Source organism: Osmerus mordax, chromosome 18 (genome assembly GCF_038355195.1).
Source record: "Osmerus mordax isolate fOsmMor3 chromosome 18, fOsmMor3.pri, whole genome shotgun sequence".
Classification (NCBI taxonomy): Eukaryota; Metazoa; Chordata; class Actinopteri; order Osmeriformes; family Osmeridae; genus Osmerus; species Osmerus mordax.
The window spans coordinates 6,516,283-6,534,882 of record NC_090067.1 but is presented as its reverse complement, the minus strand read 5'-3'; the positions used below and the strand labels follow the sequence as shown (position 1 = coordinate 6,534,882).

At 48.2% G+C, this 18,600-nt stretch overlaps 1 protein-coding gene across 2 annotated transcripts; it reads left to right on the top strand.

Moving 5' to 3' along the window:
* Positions 1-201: 201 nt before the first annotated feature.
* On the top strand, positions 202-17,059 carry glcci1a (glucocorticoid induced 1a). Of its 2 annotated transcripts, none has more exons than XM_067256171.1 (8): positions 202-976; positions 6,821-6,972; positions 10,084-10,173; positions 12,396-12,518; positions 12,745-12,897; positions 13,085-13,295; positions 13,562-13,682; positions 14,151-17,059. In XM_067256171.1, the coding sequence occupies exons 1-8, from the start codon at positions 628-630 to the stop codon at positions 14,485-14,487; spliced, it is 1,536 nt and encodes a 511-aa protein (XP_067112272.1). In that variant the 5' UTR covers positions 202-627; the 3' UTR covers positions 14,488-17,059. The 2 variants fall into 2 exon arrangements, with proteins under 2 accessions (XP_067112272.1, XP_067112271.1); XM_067256170.1 differs by having other exon boundaries at positions 12,393-12,518.
* The last annotated feature ends 1,541 nt before the right edge of the window (positions 17,060-18,600 follow it).

The following is an 18,600-nucleotide window of genomic DNA, read 5'->3' as shown; positions in this document are numbered from 1 at the left end:
CTACTGTAATCCTCATTGAAGCCATTGGTGAATGTATAGATACATTGTAACCAATGAATAATTACTCCATGTATTTTTTGGCCAACCAAGTTTACAGTATGGTGACTTTACTCCGCCCCTATCTGTCAACCAGTGGTGGTTGTGCTGATTCTGAACGTAACGAGTAATCGTAGTACAGGGGGTTGAGACACAGAACGCAAATTCACTAGGATACTAGTATTGTCGGAACGTTGTTTTTTGAGTACTGAACTTAGTATTGCAAACTTAAATGACTTACTGGTTTTATTGGGACTTCTTAATGTTCTAATAGTTTGTATCGTAACGCAGAGCATTGAAGCGTTTAGGAAAAGGATAAGTAGTCGAAACATTGCTGAAATGTAACGTCGGGAGCAGTCTAGCGATACAACTGACCAGGCTTGGACTGATAAGTGTGTAAACAAAATGTTTCACCAAGTAGGCTAACTTAGTCATCTCGTAAAGAGGTTGCTACGGTTATTAGTCCGCTTTTTATTACGTTGAGAAATACACAAGGCAGTTGAAGTTGAGGCCTGTTTAAGTTAACCAAACACTTAGGCTTTTTTAATTGTCATTCTTAAGTTTGCCATTTGGAAGTGTTTAACCGTGACAATGTCAGCATCATCAGCAAGCAAACGCAGCAGCGACAGCTCTCCGACCATCTCACCAGCTTGTAGCAGCAACAGCACTACGATCCGGTTGCAGCCTATTCGTGCCACGGTGCCGTTTCAGCTCCTGCGTGGTAATCAACACAGCCCAACCCGCTCTTCCTCATCCTTCTCAGTTGGGAGCAATACAGGACCGACGACATCCCGCTGCTCCAGTCCCACCAGCCCGACGCAGCTGCTGCTTGGAAACGCGGGTGGAAGCTGCTCCGAAGGCAGACTGGTCGCAAGGCAGAGACCCTCACCGCCTGACAAGGGCTCACCTGAGCGGTGTTCAAATTCTCCTGTGTTAAAAGGTGCAGTATCTGTCAAGTGTCGAATCCATTTTTGCATTCACCAGAACATGATAGCTTGTTGCTAGCCAGCTAGCTAGCTAGCTTTACCGTCCTAATTGGGTCAGATTGGGGGGTCGCACGGATGCTTAAGACGCCATAGCATCACAAGGTAGCAAGATATCGCTGGCTAACATTAATGTATCCACGAATTACTACATTACATGCTACATTACCATGGTTATGTTTAATGGAATGTTATTGGAACTAAACCAAGTGCTTTATTGCATGCATTAAAGGGATTTTTTAGTGCGTATCGTACGTTGCTCATGTTTCATACATGCTGAATCCGTGTGTCATGATCAACATAGCTCTGAGTGTTTAAAAATAATCCGGTATTTTAGATCCGTTGAATAACCCAGATGTGCTCATTAAGGTAGATATTTTGTTATTACTGTGTTATGGATGTGAATCGTGGCAGTGATGAGTATGCAGTTACCTCTAGCGTGCCAGGATAAAAGCATTGGTATTTTCATTTTATCAGCGAAAGAAACGATGCTGATACAGAAGAGAGCTTGATACAGTGCTAAATATGCATGATATGGATTACGTGTGTCGACCATTTAAACGCTTGTTGACTGCTTGAAGAAATGGAAAGAATTACGTCGTCAATTGGAAGGTCGCGCGCGTATGGCAACATCGGGGCCTAGCACGAGCGCATATCAGACGAAAACAGAAAAAAATATTTTGCAAATATGTGAATGCTGCTCTTATTGCAAACATTTGGAAAGACTGAACAGAGTTGCTCTAATGGTGTCTTTGTCACTCATAAACGGTCCTGGACATATTCAGAAGACTATTTCCTCCCGAGGAAAACACTGATTATACCTATATAAATAATATCTATATAGATGCATAGATAGATCCGCACTTAACATCTGCTTCATCCGCTATAATGTGTCTTAGTTTGCTATCAGTCTCTTACTTTCAGCACAAGCATTTTCAGTGATGGTGTTGCTAGCTCTATAGTAGACATTGACTGACTGAGGCAGATCTGCTGGTATCTGCCCACTCTCTGCACCCAGAAAGTCAGTGTTCAGATTAGTCACTGAACATTGACATCCTGTTTAGTGATATCCCAGCAGACAACCATCATTAAAAGGTGGAATGAGGATGTTTTTGTAGTTGCGGTTCTAGTAAAACAATAGTTTATAGGCACACACTACTCTTATATTCTTACATGAGTCCTCTGGCATCAAAACCACCCTTGGCTTGAATACAATGCTGTGCATTTGTTGGGAAAATGTTATCCCAGAAGTGTCCCCTTCAGGTAAAATGGTTTCTTCTTGGCAAAAGTTTCCTGACCTTCTGTTCTTAGGAATAGAACATGGTTGGGTTGGACAGTCAGTCCCCATGATCAAGGGACCATATCTTGAACACTACTTTGGTAGATTCTGAAAGGTCAGGTGACATTCTAACACATGACCTTTTAAGATTCTAAGTGATCCCATCACACCTAAGCCCCAGCTCTGTTTGCGCACAAACTGTTCCTATCATTTATGGCTAATGGTGCTTCTAATGCCACACATTTACAGGGGATTCAGGCTATTAAAATGTCCAGAAATGCTATCATCCATTCAGGTCTGGGTTGTCTATTAGCTAGGTAACCTTCCCTGCTATTATTATATTAACCATCCCAGGCATTTTTGTACACTTATGCTACGTCATGCAGCTTTACAAAGCTAACCATTTTCATATGTATTCATGAATACAATTATCAAACTCGTTTGTATTAATGATGGGGTTAAGGCGAGAAGGGTGGTGAAGCAGTAAAAGTATGTTGTTATGGTTACAGGTTTTTAAGCATACGTTCTGTAAACCAAGCTTTGGAGGACGGAAAGTAAGGAGTGATTTAGAATACATTACTTTGGCATGTACAGTTTAAATGATCCAAATTATACCATGTATACTGCAAAATTGAGAGTTTACACCACTTAGCCAGAGATATATTTGTGTTAAAACCATGATCATCTTTAAACAGAGACAAAAAGGGAGTGAAGTGTATCCGTTGAACAGTTAACTACCGGGTTGTAAATCCATGAAACGGTTGACTTCCGCACTCAGTGGACTTTTAAATGAAAGAATGTATCACAGTAGATGGCCCACTTCCTGGAGAGTCTTGTTTGTTGGACTTGTTAACCCATCTGCAAGACATTTGCCTTAAGAAGAACTGAATGGCGTCCATGTGCATAGGATTACTCTCATACCTTGTCGAGCACCACTCACAGGATGCCTTTCCCCTATTCTCATCTCTCATATCCTAGTATAGACATAGGCTACTTTGCAGGCAAGTATGGCTTTAGAAGGATATATAGTGACTGTGGTGCTCTTTCCGATAATTAGGCCGTGTCTCCTGAGACGCCGTGTCTCCTGAGACGCCGTGTCTCCTGAGACGCCGTGTCTCCTGAGACGCCGTGTCTCCTGAGACGCCGTGTCTCACATCCGGGCAGAGAGCAGCGAACGCATTCCCCCTGGGAAAGAAGAAAAAAAAAACAGACAAAGGGTGGAGGCCGGGGAGGCGGAGGCCGCAGGAGACCGAGAGCGTCTGTGTCGCACTAGCAACGCAAGTGCCGGGATCCCTGCTATATACCCCACCCTATTAGGAAGGTGTGCCTTGACGCGTGATGACGATTGCTAGTGACGCGCTAGGTCTCGCGTCCCCTGCATGAACCAGCTGCGCTTCTTTCTCACAGCCTCTCTCATGACCCTACTAGGCCTAAATCGAGCCTACTGCTTTAATAAGTAACTCAGTGCAGAGCAGCTGTTGAAGACACTCATTCAAACATTTCAGCAGTATTACTTTGTAAAGTTTGAGTCATCAGGGTATGCCATTTTTACTTAGTAGGCTAGGCTATGATTTAGCCAAGATTTCTTACATACTTTCAGTCCCTATTGTCAATTAAGTATCCATGGACTCTACAATGAATACAGTGTCTTTTGCTGGAGAATTGTATCTGCACCAAACCCAGTGCTATTATGAGATATTCCTTCCATTGTTTGTGTCTATTTTTGTTTGACTGGAATCATTGAAAAAGCCGGAAAGCATTCTCGCAATGGGAATGTTTTTAATGATGTGATGACAGTTGCATGACTCTCACTCAGTTTAGGCCCAAAAGCTGTCTGAGGCAGCCATTTTAATAACAGGAAGTAGCGTTTTCATACATTGTTAAATGAACAATATTGCACGTAGAGAACATGATCATCTTCCTATTTCATTGCTGTTTTGCACAAATGTGATGGAGTGCTGACTGAGGTTTTCCTGGCTCTCATTAACCTGCATATCTCAACTCCAGATGTTTTGGTAAAGAACCCTGCAATACTCAGTCATGGAGCGGGTGATCAGAGCGGGCTCTGTTGCAATACCAGTCGTTCTGCATTGGTCCAGTTAACCCAAACTTTCCCGATCTTGGGTCCACAATAGACACTGACTCGAGAGGCAGCTAGGATTTTGACATTGATTATCCTCATATAGGCAGTGAGTGACAAGAAGCAATGGCTATGGGATGTTAACAAAGTAACTGTATTTCATTCATATAGTTCATGTTCCATGCACAGATTAATGATATTTGGTTTTCTGATGAATACTTAAACTAATTAAACTGTTATTATTATAATTTTTACATCGTTGCATCGTCTAGAATTTGCAGTAGGAAAGAGATGGAGATAATTCCACAGTTACATTATCTCTTGGGCCTAATTTGGGCCTGTCCCTGTTTGAGCCCTGCTGAGTGAGAGCTCCTGGCATGGCCTTGCACCTTTCGCTCCATCTGCTCTCAGGAAACCGTAAAAAATGGGTTGGAAAAAAAAGTACCAGGGCACTGACACCAAACGCCTTTGGCCAATGCAGCTTGCCTGTCTGGCTGCCTGCCTGCCTGCCTGCCTGCCTGTCTGTCTGGCTGCCTGGCTGCCAGTCTGTCTGTCTGCCCGGTGGAACATTTGTCCCATTTGGAGATCAGACCAGTTCCACCTTGCCTCATGAGCAATAATCCCCTACGTGTCACTAACTAACCAGAACAGGCACAGCCCAAGGCTCCAGACAAGGCTAGCTGGAGCACAACACACCAAGGCAAGGGTTAGGCTAGTCCATGCAGCAACATAGATTGGGGTTTAAATGGCCTATATTTGCCCCCTCTAGTTATTTTAAAATGTGTTGCACACTAGTGCATTTTGTAGATCATAGGAACTTGTATGTCAATTCAACACTAGTACAGTGTGACAAAAATCACAAAATAACAAGTAAACGAAGGAGGCCATGAATCCTATAAATAACGTTGTACACACATATAACGTGTGGACGGATGGAGGTTGCATGTGTTTGCGGTCTGCAGGCCTCGCGTTTTCCCTGCTGTGGTTAGCCAGACGTGCTGACTAAGGGGGTTTCAAAGAGACAAAACACAACTCTTGCAAGTGAAGCTCAGCCTCAGTGGGTCTCTTCCATCCTGTGCCTCGGAGATCTGACACCTTTACACCGTGTGTGAGATCACGACCAAGTCTAAATGAGTTCCCTAAAGAGCGGAGCTGTAATCCCCTGGATTGGCACCAGCTGACCCGGCCCTCTTTTGGCTTTAGTGGAGCTTCAATCCAATAGGGCCACAGGGTAGGAGGCTGAGGTCACTGTGCCTGGTACCAACCCAACACGGACCCAGCCTACAGTTGGCCAACTGCTTTTGACCAATCGTGGGCAGGAGTCAGTCGGAGTTTACCGCTAAGTTGTGACCACGAACACGCACCACTCACACTGCCTCGTGGATGTCAATTCACTTTAACAGCTTCTGATGCCAGAGGAAGCGGCGGGAAGGGCATGCTTGTGAACAGTTTCTGCATTCTAACACCACATGCCACTGGGGATCCAGCATCTGTCTTGGAAACCTGGAAACCATTCCATCTGGGGCGTCAGTCCATGTGATTCAGAATGCAAGATGAACGGCTGCATCTACGTCAGGTTGACGTAGATGAGCGATTGGTTTTGGTCGACTCATCTAAACAAAAAAGAATGGATTCTACTGTAGCGACAGATCCAGGCCGATCTATTTTACCTCTACATCCTGGAATGTAGTTCCTAGAAACCGTTCCTGTTTATCCAGCTTTTCTGAGGTCAGGGACCTTGTTTGCTTTTCTTAAAAAAAGGGCTTGAAGTTTGCTCTTACACCTCAAATCATATTGGCTCAGACATAGGAGGGGCCATAGAGGCGTGCAAAGATGGACCCGCACCTGTACACGACCGGAGGGTTACAAGGGTGTAAATATTGCTGTTTCTACCCTGGAATCGTGGCCCACAGCACTGAGTGTTGTCATTAAAGCACGAGACCTTGACACAGTTCCTCGAGTCTGGTGTTGCCTGGAGGGTTTTGTGAGGTATTTTCATCAGGTGTACGGTTGCCTCACTTACACAGAGTCTCTCCCCTCAAGGGCAACAACATCAACCTCTGGTCAATAACTCCAAATCAAGGCAGTGCCTGTTTCAGTATGCAGCCTCACTCCCCGTCCTGTGCAGAGGGTAGAGGGCGGAGTAAGAGCGTGTCAGATGCCTTGATCTGATTTCAGGTGTTCCTTGGCTACAAATGTGGGTGGAGGTTTTCTAGTTCATCCAGTTTAATGAAGCAGCAGGTGAAGAATGGTGACAAGATTTGGAATTTTGGAAGGATTTTGGAAACCCGGGCATGTTGCATGTTTTTTTCTTTCTACTTCTTTACTGCATTGTTGAGTGGAAAAGGAGCTATTTCCTCTTAAAAGGTTACAGCGCTTCACAAAGTATTTCGCGTATTTGATCTCCGGCTTCTCTGTGTTGTGTCTGCTTTCCCCCTGCAGTTGAAAGCTCCAAGGCCCAGCAGGTGCGTAACTCGGGAGCGATCCGCCGGACGTCCTCCCTGGGCACCATCACAGGCCCCTACCTCACAGGACACTGGCCACGCGACCCCCACGTGCACTACCCCTCTTGCATGAAAGACAAATCCACACAGGTAGGCCCGCTTCCTGGGCGCCACGGTTTCACATTATAACTGCTCCTCCCCACAGAGATGAATGTGGCATTTCCACCAGAGAGGCGTCTGGCACACCGATATGCAAAGGGTACTACGAAGCAGAAGTGTTTCCACGCTGTTGTCATGAGGAAGTACGAGCCCACTCTGTCACTATTTAAGTTTGCTCATGCCATGTCTGAAGAGATGTGAAAAAACAACAACCCCATCAGCATTTCTTCCAGTGTGTTTAAAGATCCTCTCTGTGGGCCTGCAGGCCTGTGAAGTATGCCCGAGTGGTTAGCCTCCCGTGGTCTCTCTCTCACAGCTCTGCACACCACCCTGTTTTCCTCCCGGCAGTGTGACATTTACCACCTACGCATCCGTTGGCCTTCAGTCGACAGCCTCTCCTCTGCAGCACAGTGTGTTATGAAGCAGGGCAGGCACTAGCATGGACGCCACGGCCTGATAATGATTAGAAGGACCTGCGAGCTCCTGTCAATAGAGTACTCCTACCACTTCTAGAATATTCTCCTCCTCTTTCTTCCCTTCTCTTCTTCCCGACCTCCTCCTCCTGCTCCTCCTGCTTCTCCTCCTGCTCCTTTTCCTGTACTTTCCGTGCTCTGTTTCAGGGAACTCCTGCTCCATATTGTGACCTGTAACAGTAGGACTCTAACTTGCGAGGTAGCCACAGACGTGAGCTGACTTGTGTAAACGTCCATTTTGAAGTAGATATTTAGCTAGGCAGGGTAGGTGTGCAGTACAAACACAACCCGCTCGCATGGCATTTGGTTCTGTCGAAAGGTGGACTTGCAACACTTTCCCCATGGAGCTGCAAGGTTGTGCCACCAGAGTCATCTGTGTCAGTCACAAGTGACAACCCGCATTACATACATCCTGTTTTTATTATGCTGCTCGGCAACCGGCGTATTTACTTCAGCAAACAACCATATAGCCAAATGTGTGTATGCTTCTGTAATCAATTGTGACAGCTTTAATCCTTCGAAAAAACGTCCAAACGTTAAGCTGTCTGTTTCACTTTCTCTCATCCTCTCGCTCTAAACTCACCAAAAAACTTGACACATTTGCAACACGTACTAGACTTGTGCTTGGCCTGGAATTCTATGCTACCACCATAAGGGCACTATTCATACTGTATGTCCAAGCCTAACCAACGGAAAACCTGGAATTCCCCCGCCATGTTTGTTCATTGACAGGACACATGCAGGGCAGGTGGACCTAGGAGGGGTCGGTATGCGGTCACAGTCCAGTCCAGTCTTAGAAGAGAGCAAAGTGAAGGCTAAGGGAGAGGAATGGAGATAAAGAGAGGGATGTGGGGGAGGTCCGACTGCATGTGATATGTGGATGTGCGAGCGTCTCTCTCTGAAAGAAAGCAAGAGGGAGAGAGAGAAGGGAGAGATAAAGACAAAGTGCGTGTCTGTGCACGCGTGTGGTTTTTCTCTTCGCCCGCTTTCAAGAGCACATGAAAAACGCTGTCTTCAAAGCGGTCGCCTCGCCATTTCCTGGCCCCTGCTGCCGACCTGTTTGCAGAGGGACAACCTTTGAAATGGGACGTCTCACCAAAGATGAATAGAGGAACTAGCCATTTAACAACAAACATTGGCAAACAGCATTGGCCTTGAACCTCTCATCACTCCCTCGGTGGCAAGCTGTTTTCCCTCGGCTTCTTCTCCTCACCCTGGGGAAAGCCGAGCCACACAGAGTCTCTCTTTATCAAAGCTCAGTCACCCCGTCCGACTGAAAACATGTCAGTGAAACAAGCCTCGCACACAGGCCTACCACCACCACTGACCGTGTCTGGGCTGCTTCCTCCAACGCTTTCTTCAGCCAACTCTTCTCTTCCCTCTTCCTCCCCATCTCCCCCCCCTCCCCCTCTTCCCCCCCCCCCATCCCCCTCTTCCTCCCCATCTCCCCCCCCTCCCCCTCTTCCTCCCCATCTCCCCCCTCCCCTCCCCCTCTTCCTCCCCATCTCCCCCTCCCCTCCCCCTCTTCCCCCCCATCTCCCCCCTCCTCCCCATCTCCCTCCCCCCTCCCCCTCTTCCTCCCCATCTCCCTCCCCCCTCCCCCTCTTCCTCCCCATCTCCCCCCCTCTGCTCCAGGTCCGTGGTGGCTGGTGGCATGGCATGGCTGGCCTGCCCCGCCTCCCGTCCTGCCCAGAGCAACAGCAGCACTGCCAACCCCAGCTATCTCGAGCGCTGCTGGGGTCCCGGGCATTGGTGGGTCACACCACCACCTGGCATTAAGAGCCTACTGTCAAGTCCGTATGGACGCCCAGTGGCTCTGGTGGGGGCTGGGGTGGCGGGGTGAGGGGGACAGTTGGTGTTTTGTACGTTTCTAGAATGTTCGCCAGGAAGATGGAGGTGGTGTGATGCTCCTGGGTTGCTGCTGTGTAAAGTAGAGAGCAGGGCGGTGGGGATGGGTGTGTGTGTGTGTGTGTACTTGTTCGGGGTGGAGGGTGTGTGTGGCACCGACGGGATCTCAAGTCAGCGCAGATAGAAAGAGATGTCCTCTGTCTGCAGTTCTTAATCTTCTGGCCAGTGTCACTTCATCATCTCTCGTGACCAAGTGGAGCAGGTCTGAGCGTGGTGGGGGGGAGAGAGGGAGAGAGAGAGAGAGAGAGAGAGAGAGAGAGAGAAGGAGAGAGAGAGAGAGAGGGAGAGAAAGAGAGAGAGAGAGAGGGAGGGTTGGAAATGCAGGCTCTCTAGTAATTGACTCAGTGCTCAAAATAAACAAACGGTCCTTTGAGTCATGCCCATTAAGATGAGTAAGGCAGCAATTCAATTTCCTCTGGGTGTCAGGGAGGAGAGAATGTGTGTGTGTGTGTCAGAGAAAGAGAGCGAGAGACGGTGTAGAGAAACACTGGCACACCCAGTTCAGCTCAGCTCATCTTTCACTCCTGAGTGGTCCTTTTGTGAGTGTGTGCGTGCACATGTGCGGCATGTGTGTGCGCACGTGTGCATGCGGACTTTGTCCCGTGGAGATTGCCCGTGTCCCGTCCTATTCTTATTTGATGGTGAAGCGATAACGATGCCGTAAGCGGCGCTGATGACGGGACGTGGGCAAGGCTGACGTCCCGTGTGATCTCACCTCCAGACTCCCGGATGTTGGAGTGAAGAAGAGAGAGAAAAGCGGAGCACCCACCAGCGCTCGGCGTCCTGGGGCAGCGCCGACCAGCTCAAAGAGGTACTGGACACACACACAGCAACACACACACGCCGGCACACCTGACACAGAAGCCTCGATAGGCCACTGGCTTTTAGGGACTATTTGTGTGACCTCAGAATTTCGCAGTCCTGAGAGTTTGTGACGTTGGGTGTTGGTGGGCGCCCGCCCTTGTCTTATCATCTTCCCTCAGCTCCACCCTGACGATACTCTACCACGGCAGGGAGGCGGCAGATAACACTATCTCGCTTCTAACTACCCACTTCCCCTCTCCGCAACAGCCATAACCCACTACAATTTATGGTCTCTCCGCTTGGCTCGGGCTCCTGGCTCCTCTCTTCCTCCTTTCTTCCTCCTCTCTACCTCACCTCTCTGCCTCTTCCCTGTCCCCTCTCCCCGCCTCACCTCCCTGCCTCTTCTCTGCCTTCCCTCTGTCCTCTGTCTGCTCTCTCTGCCTCTTTTTCTCCCTCCTCTCTGCCTCCCTGTCTAGATGGATGTCTGGTGCGTGGGGGGGGGGGGGGGGGGGGTGGAGTTGGACAATATAAACAGCCTAGTCGCTGCTCAAATATGTGTGCACTGGCACGCTACTGAGTAACAGAGCAGGGCTGTGGTGGAGCACAGCTGACACACACACCACCAGGAAGGGGGAAAAAGAGAGAGAGGGAGAGAGAGAGAGAGAGAGAGAGGGAGAGAGAGAGAGAGAGAGAGAGGGAGCCACTGATATCAGTCGGGCCGGTGTGGAATATAGGCTACCAGAGAGAACCGATAAGGCCCCCTCAACCTGGTTCTTTCTCTGATTGATGACTCGTGGCAGTCGCTGGGTATTATTGGCAGGCACTGGCTCCACATTTGCATGTCAGGTGCAGGTGTAGTTTTTCCGACCGCCATCTTTCGCTAAGCACACAAACTTGCATTCCTGGCGTTATTTTGGTACCGGTTAATGGGATACTGGTCACACTCTTGGGTTTCAGTCACATGTCGTGTGCATTCACCCACTGGCTTACACCGCCTAAGTGGGTTTAGGGCATGTTTATTGACTTGCGTTGACCAGCCCTGTAGTAGGAACACAGGCCTATTCATGCCCGTTGCAGATGCTACAGTAGTATTTTCACTGTTAGCAACCCACAGTCTGACTGTAAGGTCACCCTCTCGCTGTGTTCTTACTGAAAGCTAACGTCGGAGGTGAGTCGTCTGACTGATCGAGAAGCAGATAGTTCCTTATGGGACTAGCAGGTTGTATGGCTCAAGAAATAGCGTATCAGGCCTTGCACACAGACATAGGCTCCTTTGAGAAGTGGGCCATGTTAGGCTGTGGTGTGTGTGTTTGGTCCTGAGTGTTGTGTTGCTATAGTGCTGTGGATCAGTGTGCAGAGGGACCGGGGCTGGGTGAAGAGTTAATGAAGAACTCTGTGTGTGTGTGTGTGTGTGAGACACAGAAAAGAGACTTGTCTGAACATGTCCGTAGCTACCTTTCTCTACCGTGTAGAAACAGCCCTGTGTATTAGACTACTGAACTATCTTGATCTACATAGGCACACGTACACACACACTTTCATCTACAAATCTACTCTTCCATAGACCTACAGTGCACCTTCAAAAAGGTGTTTTACGGATCTATGCAAACGATAGTCCATTGTCTATATGTAATGTCTATATGTAAATATTCTTTAAGAGACATTTCCATACTAAAACTCTTTGCAGTTAATACCTCACCATTTCTCCTTTACATATGAGATCAATGTGAGATCAGACACAGTCAGTCTTGTTTTTCCACTAGTTCTGATAGCTAGACAAGGGCAGCTAAGCCCACTACTGTAGTAATGTGAGGCATCCATAACATCTGCCAGGGTCTTCAACTAGAATACCAGCGACACCTGATGGACATTTGGAGTTACTGTCCTGAGAGCAACGCAGATGACATTGACTGTTCATCAACACACAACCATCTGCCGCTTTAGTTTTTCTTCCAGCTACCACTGTCTCACTGTCTCACTCCTCCTCTTCCTCTCCTCCTCCTCTTCCTCCTCCTCTCCTCTTCATCCTCCTCTCCTCTTCCTCCTCTCCTCCTCTTCTCCTCCTCCTCCTCTCCTCTTCCTCCTCCTCCTGTCCTCCTCTCCTCCTCCTCTCCTCTTCCTCCTCCTCTCCTCTTCCTCCTCCTCCTGTCCTCCTCCTCTCCTCTTCCTCCTCTCCTCCTCCTCTCCTCCTCCTCCTCTTCCTCTCCTCCTCCTCTCCTCCTCCAGCAGATTGCCAAGCTCCGGCAGCAGCTCCAGCGCAGTAAGCAGGGAGGTCGTCACAGCAAAGACAAGGAGCGCCTGTCTCCCCTTCAGTACACCACCTCCACCTTCACCACGACCAGCCACGCTCAGGTACCGCTCCACATGCCCACCCGGGTAACACCCCAACCTGGCAACCGACCGCACCAAAGTGGTTGTTCGATTTATTCTCAGTGTTTAAACGGAACCAGAGACTGTCAAAAGGGGCTTAAGTGATTTGAACTACTAGTGTACCCTGCGTCCTGTTTAGATACAACGCAGCGGCTATCAGTGTGTAACATGTGCATGCCTGTGTATGCCTGTGTGTGTGTGTCTCCAGCCTTCATCCATGTCGAAGTCGTCCCAGATGGCTCTCACCAACATCACGGTGCCAAAGCCCTCCATCTCCAGGGTTCCCAGCAGCATGGAGGGCATCAACCACGAGCTGGAGAAGGTCTTCATCCGAGACAACGGGGAGAAGGAGGAGCTCAAGGTAGGTGGAGGGGGGGAACCGGCCAATCACGCACCCTCCTTTCAGCCCCATGCGACAATACACGCCCAGTCACTGCACAGCTGTGGCCAGTTTGCCTCGGAGATGTCGACGTGCCGTCGAGTCGGACATGGAGACGGCCTGTGTTCGGCTGGAGGGTCCCATGCTGTCCCTCTCCCCCCGCCTCCAGGCTCTGGAGGTGCCTGACGGCCGGCGAGCCCCCTTCCCCCCCCAGCAGCGCAGCAGCAGCTCCCGCAGCGTGGACACGCAGACCCCCTCGGTGCCCGGCCGCTCCAGCAGCTGCTCCAGCCTGTCCCCCTGCCCCTCGCCCGCCTGCCCGCCCGGCTCCCACGACGGCAGCCCCTACTCCGCAGACGACCTGCTCTACGACCACGATAAAGGTAGCTCCCCCACCCCCCCACCCAGGCCCTCTCACACTCTGCTCCATATACTACCCCCCTTTCCTCTCCTGTCTTGCCCCCTTCACACCCCCTGGGGGAGGGGTGTGAAATGGATCAAAAGTAGCTACCGTGAAAATAGTTTATGTCTATATCGTCTTAGGTCTGCCGCAGATATTTATGTCTGAGGGTTCCCTGTTAAAATGTTGTTATCACTCTCATTCTCTCCATCTCTCCTTTTCTCTGTCTCTCTCTCTCTTTGTACACAGACAGTGGCAGCAGCTCACCACTGCCCAAGTTTGCCTCATCCCCGAAGCCAAACAACAGCTACATGTTCAAGCGGGAGCCTCCGGAGGGCTGTGAGAAGATCAAAGTGTTCGAGGAGCAGAGGTAGGTTCACACAAACCAGGGCCGGGCACTGATATTGAAGTCCAATTTTGGCTTCCAACGCTTGTGAAAACAAGACAATTGAGATGAAACGATTATCGCGCCGCGTTCCGTTTCGCAACGATGCTTTGGTGTTGTCTTGGTTGTCAATCCAGCGCACCCCTTCTAGCGGTGTGCTTTCACCCCCCACTGGCAGCCCAAACTGTTAGCCAGGCTGGGGCATGTTACATGCACACACCTCCAGCTTGTTACTGCTTAGCTAGCGCTCTGCTACAAATGCTAGTCAAGGGGAAGTACACAGGGTACACTAACACTAATAAAAATGCACCAGGTCGAATGCTCTCCTATTCTACCTTAAGATTAAGATCACGATTAAGATTGGAGCCTGTTAATGAGCAGCCCTAACACAAACACTCCCAGGGTTAAAACTAAGCGGCTGTCAACACTCGTCTCTCCACATTGTCTCTGCAGTTCCAGGCAGCAGTCTGCGTCCGTCCCCCTCTTCTCCTGCCCCGACAAAAACAAGGTCAACTTCATCTCGACCGGCTCCGCCTTCTGCCCCGTCAGGCTGCCCGGCTCCCTGCACCTCGCCCCCGCCTCGGAACCCCAAGAGGACGCCGCCCCCGAGGCCGGCCCCAGCTCTGCCTCCTCGGGGCCCGCGTACGGCACCCCGCCCCACTGTGTCCCCACTCAGGTCTCCACCAGCACCAGCACAGACGACCCCCCGGAGGCCCCCGCCTCCCCCTCGCAGGGGGCGGCCCCGCCCCCAGAGACTGCCTCCCAGACAGACGGCCTGGCCATCAGCTAGACGGGAGCAGAGCTGGCCTCTGCTCCATGCCCACTCACCGTCAGCGACTCCTCCCTCTGTCCCCCTCTGTGCTGAACCCCACTCTCTGCATGGCGTAGCAACAACACCAACAACACCCACAAAACAAGACGACAAAGTCACCTTATTGTTCCTTGAATATTCTTAAAAGCACTGTTCTCGTCTTGGCTGGACGCGGTGATCTGTCCAGTGATAGATATGCCAACGTTTGAGGGAAGAATGAAATACCACGAATAGAGGGGCGGCATGCATTTTAAACTGGTAGTACGTATGTTTAAGATTAAACTCTGTGTTGTATTCCGTTTCAACATTCACAGTATGAATAAGCTCTCGCTATACATATTATAGTCTCATATATCTATGAAAAGAATAACAAGGCTTGTTTCAATTGAAAACGGTGTATTTGCTGTGTTATGTACGTATGTAACAGGAAAACAGCTATACTGTTCAGGATTATGTTTACACTATCCACAACACATTTCGAAACCCACTTTAAGATACGCAATGCAAAACAAGGAAGCAAAACACAAAATGAGAAGAGGTAATGGACAAACATACAAAATGGCCAGATCCGTTGCACAGTGTCTGTTATGGCCTTGCTTCAGGTATCTCACTCTAGACTCAGGTAATTTGGAATGTATGTCCATAAAAACATCTGTAGCTCAAAGTAGAAGAGTTTGGATCGCTTTACGCGCGTTCTCATTCCAGATGAAGGGGTTTCCCTAGACATTCCATGTTGCCACGTGCCGTCCTTTTCCCAGACCCATGCTTGCAGACTGAAGGAGTGTGTTGACAGTCTACTCTGGTGGCCTCCTCTTAGTCCTGTTAGTGGAGGTGTTGAGTTGTGGTCCAGGAACACAATTTGAGAGAGACAGACAGAGAGAGGTTTGATGCCTGGTTGTGTTGACTGAGATTAGTTCAAACATGCTGTAGGGAAGTAAGAATAGCCATAGGTGTGGTGTAGTAGGAACCGTCAACCATTCGGTAGAGAACTGAGTGGTTGATGTCATCTAAAGTCACGTCTTAACCTGCAGTGACAATTTCTTGAGAAACAGCTACAGGAGAGACAGTTATATTCAGGTGATGCCCGTACGAAGACTGTTTAAAAATCACACATAAACATGTCACGCTCAAACCTTAGCTGTTAGCTAAGCAGAAAACGAATTCCATAACTTCCTCTGTTTAGAGATCAAATTACTCTCAAGCCAAATTCAAATGTATCTCAACTGTAGATCACAGAGAGGGAGGTTGACACCTTTTGACCACCTTTCTACCATACGTGTTGTTAGTTGGCACACTTGTTTCAAACAAAGCAGCTCTGGGGAGCCTTCCGTATTGTCTACTGTGCAAAATGAGTTCCTCTATAGGTAGTAACAATGTACCGCGTTGAACATCACTTATCCAAGCGTAAATGATCGACGCTTCAACTTATCAAGACATTTAAGAGATGAACATAATCAAAAGTAACATTATTTATTTTAATATCTTGTGGGTTCAAGGAAATTCCGCATTGAGGCTCCTTTCATCCTACTCTGTAGATATATATGGCTTTAAAAGGGAGGAATCTCCATGTTGTTTTTATTTGATTTCAATCCAGCACCTTATTATCAAAAATATAGCTTATCCAATGACTGACATCATGATGTCATTGGTTAACTAGACGTGTGCAATAATAGAGAAGGTGTTTCCCTTCTAAAGCTGTTTGTTATTGTTCAACCCTCCCTAGTTGTACTCTTAGGCCTCAAGGAGTCAGGTCAGCACTCGGCTTGTTGTGGAAGCCATTAACCAACTCGAAAACCAGCACTGGGCAGTAACCAGAGCACATGACCACCAGGTCTGAGTCCACACTGAACCTGCAGTCAAAGTTTACGCACACTGGCAATAAAGCGATCAACTGCTATGGCCACTTCTCGAAAACATTGTGTGCTAGGCCACAGAAGAGGGAGAGGTCTTGACTGTAATTTAGGGAAACTTGCTGACCTGCTATTTAGGGGGTAATGCAATCAAAACAGCTCACAAATACAGTATATCTATACAACAGCACAAATAAACCCCCTGCCTGTGATGCCCTCCAGAATGCTAGTCCTGTGATGCCCTCCAGAATGCTAGTCCTGTGATGCCCTCCAGAATGCTAGTCCTGTGATGCCCTCCAGAATGCTAGTCCTGTGTACAGCCACACTCACAGTGAAACTAGCCTCTTTCCAACTCTGTGTTTGTAGTTCCCACTGTTGCAAGGTTAGCTTATTAGGTCATGACACACACACACGCACACACAAAAAAACGTAGTGCATTTGGTTTCCCACATATATCTCACTTTGCCCTTGGTGTGTGCACAAAGGCTTGTGTTGCCGGCGTTAGACCGAAAGCTTGCTTACTGTTTGTACAGTACATAGGTCCACTGTTACCGTCCAGGCACTGTGCTCTGCTGACTGTTCCTGATGCCACCATAGGATCAATTGTTTTCTGTAATGGGATGGCCGTGTGTGGCTAATTATTTTGTATTTTTCAACATAGAGATCTGTCTTATTTAAATAAAGTTATTAGCAGAACCGAAGGGACAGGCCCTGGAATGTGTGAATGATACATGACCCTGCAGTGCAGTATGAATATGTGGATTCTATAAAGACATTATAGGTAGGTCTTTTCTTTCAGATGTATAGGACAGGCTGATGAGATGGGGCCTGTATTACAGTAAATGATCAAGAATGGACCAGTGAGTCACATTTTATAGAACCCCCTCTAGTGGCTGAGAGATGCTCAAATTGGAAAAGTCAGTCCAGGGTAGCTTGACCTTACCATGTCACCTGCTCTCCAATACATGCCTTTCTGGCATGGATAAAGACTATCTAAATATACAGAAGATATTTTGGGGTTTAATAGAAGAATAAGAAACAACATGTCCCCATTATTTTAAACTGTGGCTAATGTATGGGGGTTGACATGCACTGGGGAGAAATACACAGTTGTGAGAGTAGGGAGTTATGGGCATTACTGTGGGCTGGAGTCACACAACACATGATTTAGGGTAAAGACATATTTCACAGTGAATTCCTGAACCTCAGACCATACACTTACCCAGCACTATGAGTGAACTACCCTGGCTTAACTCCCGGATGACATCTCCCTGTCAGGGGTGAATGGATGTGTCTCGGTTGAACACCACTCATCCCCTGCGCCTCATCCCACCGCTCTAACCCCTCTCTCTCTTTCTTTGTGGTGGATTGAATGTTACCCTGAGAGGAGCATAAATCACCGTCTCTTCGCGGCTCCGGCCTTGGATGGAGTGACAGGTTCACAGATAACCCTGAATGCTGGAAGCGGGAATGACGAGCGGCGCAGAGAGCAGTACCATTACAGGTAAATATAGCCTCAAAGTAACACGAGGTCTCAGCACAAGATGAGACGTGTAGCCGGTCGAGTGAGAGACATCCTCGACTTTTCGGCGAGACTGCAGAGAGGTGACCGCGATCTCATTTGATCGGATCAGGAAATGACACGGCAGGATTTGGAAGAGCCAGTTTGTGTAATAATTCTCATTGGGGGCGAGCACACTTCACGCTTCAGGATACTCAAAAAGCTCCTTGTGGGTTATGCCCACTGAGATATTGTAAAACAAGGCATAGTCATCACTTATGGTCTGCCGGACCTCCTGCCAACTTTTCCCAGCTGACTACATGCTTCCAATATTATTTACATTTTAAAACAGAATGTCATTTTTTTTTTTCAAAAGGTTTTATTTGACAATCCATGTCTATCAATTTGCAGACAAGCAGAACATAGTTGATCCTTTTTACCCTGTGAAGAGGGTTTATGTCTTCAGCCATGCTTCAATTATGCTTTTGTAAGTTAATAAAGCTTACTTAAGATAATTACAAACTGAATTGTGACGTGTCCTTAGCTTGACTAGTTATTCTTATTTATTCCCTGACGTGTCTCTTTTAGAATACAGTTACACAGGGTTAGTAACCAGCAGATGGCAGTGCAAGACTGGAAGTATTTTTCACGCCCACTAACAAACACATATTGGATTTATAAAATGTCAATTCAAATAAAGAAAATGGTAAACCAGATCAACTCAGAAATGTCCACTCTGGT

Coding starts and splice junctions, on each gene's coding strand:
- glcci1a (XM_067256170.1), top strand. CDS start 628: ATGTCAGCATCATCAGCAAGCAAACGCAGCAGCGACAGCTCTCCGACC. Junction 10,174..12,392: donor GCGCCGACCAGCTCAAAGAG/GTACTGGACACA, acceptor CTCCTCCTCCAG/CAGATTGCCAAGCTCCGGCA. Junction 12,519..12,744: donor CCACGACCAGCCACGCTCAG/GTACCGCTCCAC, acceptor GTGTGTCTCCAG/CCTTCATCCATGTCGAAGTC.